General features: G+C 36.4%; 1 protein-coding gene and 1 long non-coding RNA gene across 5 annotated transcripts in view; both read left to right on the forward strand.

Moving 5' to 3' along the window:
• Window positions 1-2,500, forward strand: part of LOC144542309 (uncharacterized) — a 710,732-nt gene that overhangs the window by 308,521 nt on the left and 399,711 nt on the right. The window lies entirely within an intron of this gene.
• rgs19 (regulator of G protein signaling 19) overlaps window positions 1-2,500 on the forward strand; it is a 32,528-nt gene that overhangs the window by 25,221 nt on the left and 4,807 nt on the right. For 2 of the 3 annotated variants that reach the window (XM_078288194.1, XM_078288196.1), the window contains exons 4-5: window positions 343-438; window positions 1,365-1,599. In XM_078288194.1, the coding sequence (XP_078144320.1) occupies window positions 343-438; window positions 1,365-1,599 (331 nt within the window). The remainder of the gene's footprint in view (window positions 1-342; window positions 439-1,364; window positions 1,600-2,500) is intronic. The other variant, XM_078288193.1, reaches the window with a different exon arrangement.

Here is a 2,500-nt window from a genome sequence, read left to right on the forward strand (position 1 = left end):
ACACACAGTGCAGAGACCTGTAGCTATTGCTTTAATCTAGTGACGTCATTATATGGAGCAATAACACAGCTACTTTATATCATTCTGTCAACACACACACACACACACACACACACACACACTACAATGGTATATGTGTGTGTTTTTGTGCATGCTCTTTTGTTTAGATATGTAGGTATTTGCATTCTGTGTGTGTGTTAGTGTGTGATTGAGGGAGGAAGTATGCATGAACAGTTACTCTTATCTCAGGTGTGAGAGTGGCTGTGTGTGTGTGTGTGCGTGTGTGTGTGTGTGTGTGTGTGTGTGTGTGCTTCCTGTCTGAAAGCCGCTTTATCATGTCAGTCTCACCGTCAGGAATGAAGAGGAGAGGAGGAGAAGGAGGAGGAGGAGGAAATCAAAGGACACCAAGATGGAAACCATACCAAACTGTGAAGCTTGGTGAGTTCACACTGACTAGATACTGTTAGTTTAGTTTAGTTTAGTTTAGTTTAGTTTAGTTTAGTTTGGTTTAGTTTAGTTTGGTTTACTGTAAGGCTTTGGTAGTTAGCATCAGTAGTTAACTTACCTGCTTTCTGCCCATTGCATGCTGGGATAGGCTCTAGCGCCCCGTGACCCTGAATAGGAATAAGCGGGCATGGAAAATGAATCAATGAATGAGTTCAATTTAGTTTAAAGAGGAACTAAACTCCAAACCCAAATCGTAAAATCATGCTACTGAAATTGCCATCTGCTATTGGCTGATCTTTGGTACCAGGTGATGATGTCATCACCTGTTGTACTCTATAGAAGGTGACATCATCACCTGGTACCAAAGATCAGCCAATAGCAGATGGCAATTTCAGTAGCATGATTTTACCTTTAGATGTCAGACTTTACACAGATTTGAGTTTGGGGTTTAGTTCCTCTTTAACTTAGTTTAGTTGATTTTGGAAATCAAAAGATACATGATTTAAAAAGCAATTGATGTATATTTGACCCCAAAGGATAGCACAATAAATCGTCTCTCAAAACACTTGTGGTCCATAATGGAAGACAAAATAGCAATAAATTGACTTCCAACACCAAACAAAATAAAAACACAATCAAAACAATTTAGTTAAGTTGGAAACCAAACTAAAAGACTTGGTGAGTTAGTAATTCTCCATTCCATTTCCTTTAACATTCCTCTTTCTCAAGCAGCAAACTGTCGGTGGAAGAGATTAGTCCATGCTCACAATCATCCAACAAAATGATGAATGAATGAATTAGTGAATGAACAAATGAAGAAACAAATGCCTAACTAGTCTGCGGTCACGATCCTTTCACAAGCCGTCGACTGAAGGAATAAAAAAATGAATGAACGTGTATTTGGACTCTCTCCTCAGCACCAAACCCTCAGTGGACGAGATCCGGCTGTGGTCTCAGTCCTTCGACAAGCTGATGAGGAACCCGGCGGGGCGGAACGTTTTCCGGGAGTTTCTGCGGACGGAGTACAGCGAGGAGAACATGCTGTTCTGGCTCGCCTGCGAGGACCTCAAACAGGAAATGAACAAGAGCAGCATCGAGGAGAAAGCGCGCTCCATCTACGAGGATTACATATCCATACTGTCGCCCAAAGAGGTAGGAGAGCGAGACGCTGTCCGTTACACCTGCAGCTTTCACCTGACTTTTCAGATTCCTTAGATTTTTGTAAGATTAAATTGTTGAATGTCTACACATGAAAACAGCTGATATGCTTCCACTCTCACTTTCCATCTCTGTACATTACTTGTACGCAGAGTAAAGTTGTTCATTGTGGAAACTTTAATTGTGACCTCATGCTACACCTGTAGGCGTAAATTAAAAGCAGCAGCTGTGTTGCAACTAGTAAACTTGTTAAACTAGTAAACTAATAAACTAATAAACTTGTTAAACTAGTAAACTTGTTAAACTAGTAAACTAGTAAACTTGTTAAACTAGTAAACTAATAAACTTGTTTAACTAGTAAACTTGTTAAACTAGTAAACTAGTAAACTTGTTAAACTAGTAAACTTGTTAAACTAGTGAACTTGTTAAACTAGTAAACTAATAAACTTGTTAAACTAGTAAACGTATTAAACTAGTGAACTTGTTAAACTAGTAAACTTATTAAACTAGTGAACTTGTTAAACTAGTAAACTTATTAAACTAGTAAACTTGTTAAACTAGTACACTTGTTAAACTAGTAAACTTATTAAACTAGTGAACTTGTTAAACTAGTAAACTAATAAACTTGTTAAACTAATAAACTTGTTAAACTAGTAAACTTATTAAACTAGTACACTTATTAAACTAGTGAACTTGTTAAACTAGTAAACTAATACACTTGTTAAACTAATAAACTTGTTAAACTAGTAAACTTATTAAACGAGTAAACTTGTTAAACTAGTAAACTAATAAACTTGTTAAACTAATAAACTTGTTAAACTAGTAAACTTATTAAACTAGTAAACTTGTTAAACTAGTGAACTTGTTAAACTAGTAAACTAATAAACTTGTTAAA

Source organism: Centroberyx gerrardi, chromosome 14 (genome assembly GCF_048128805.1).
Source record: "Centroberyx gerrardi isolate f3 chromosome 14, fCenGer3.hap1.cur.20231027, whole genome shotgun sequence".
NCBI classification, from domain to species: domain Eukaryota; kingdom Metazoa; phylum Chordata; class Actinopteri; order Beryciformes; family Berycidae; genus Centroberyx; species Centroberyx gerrardi.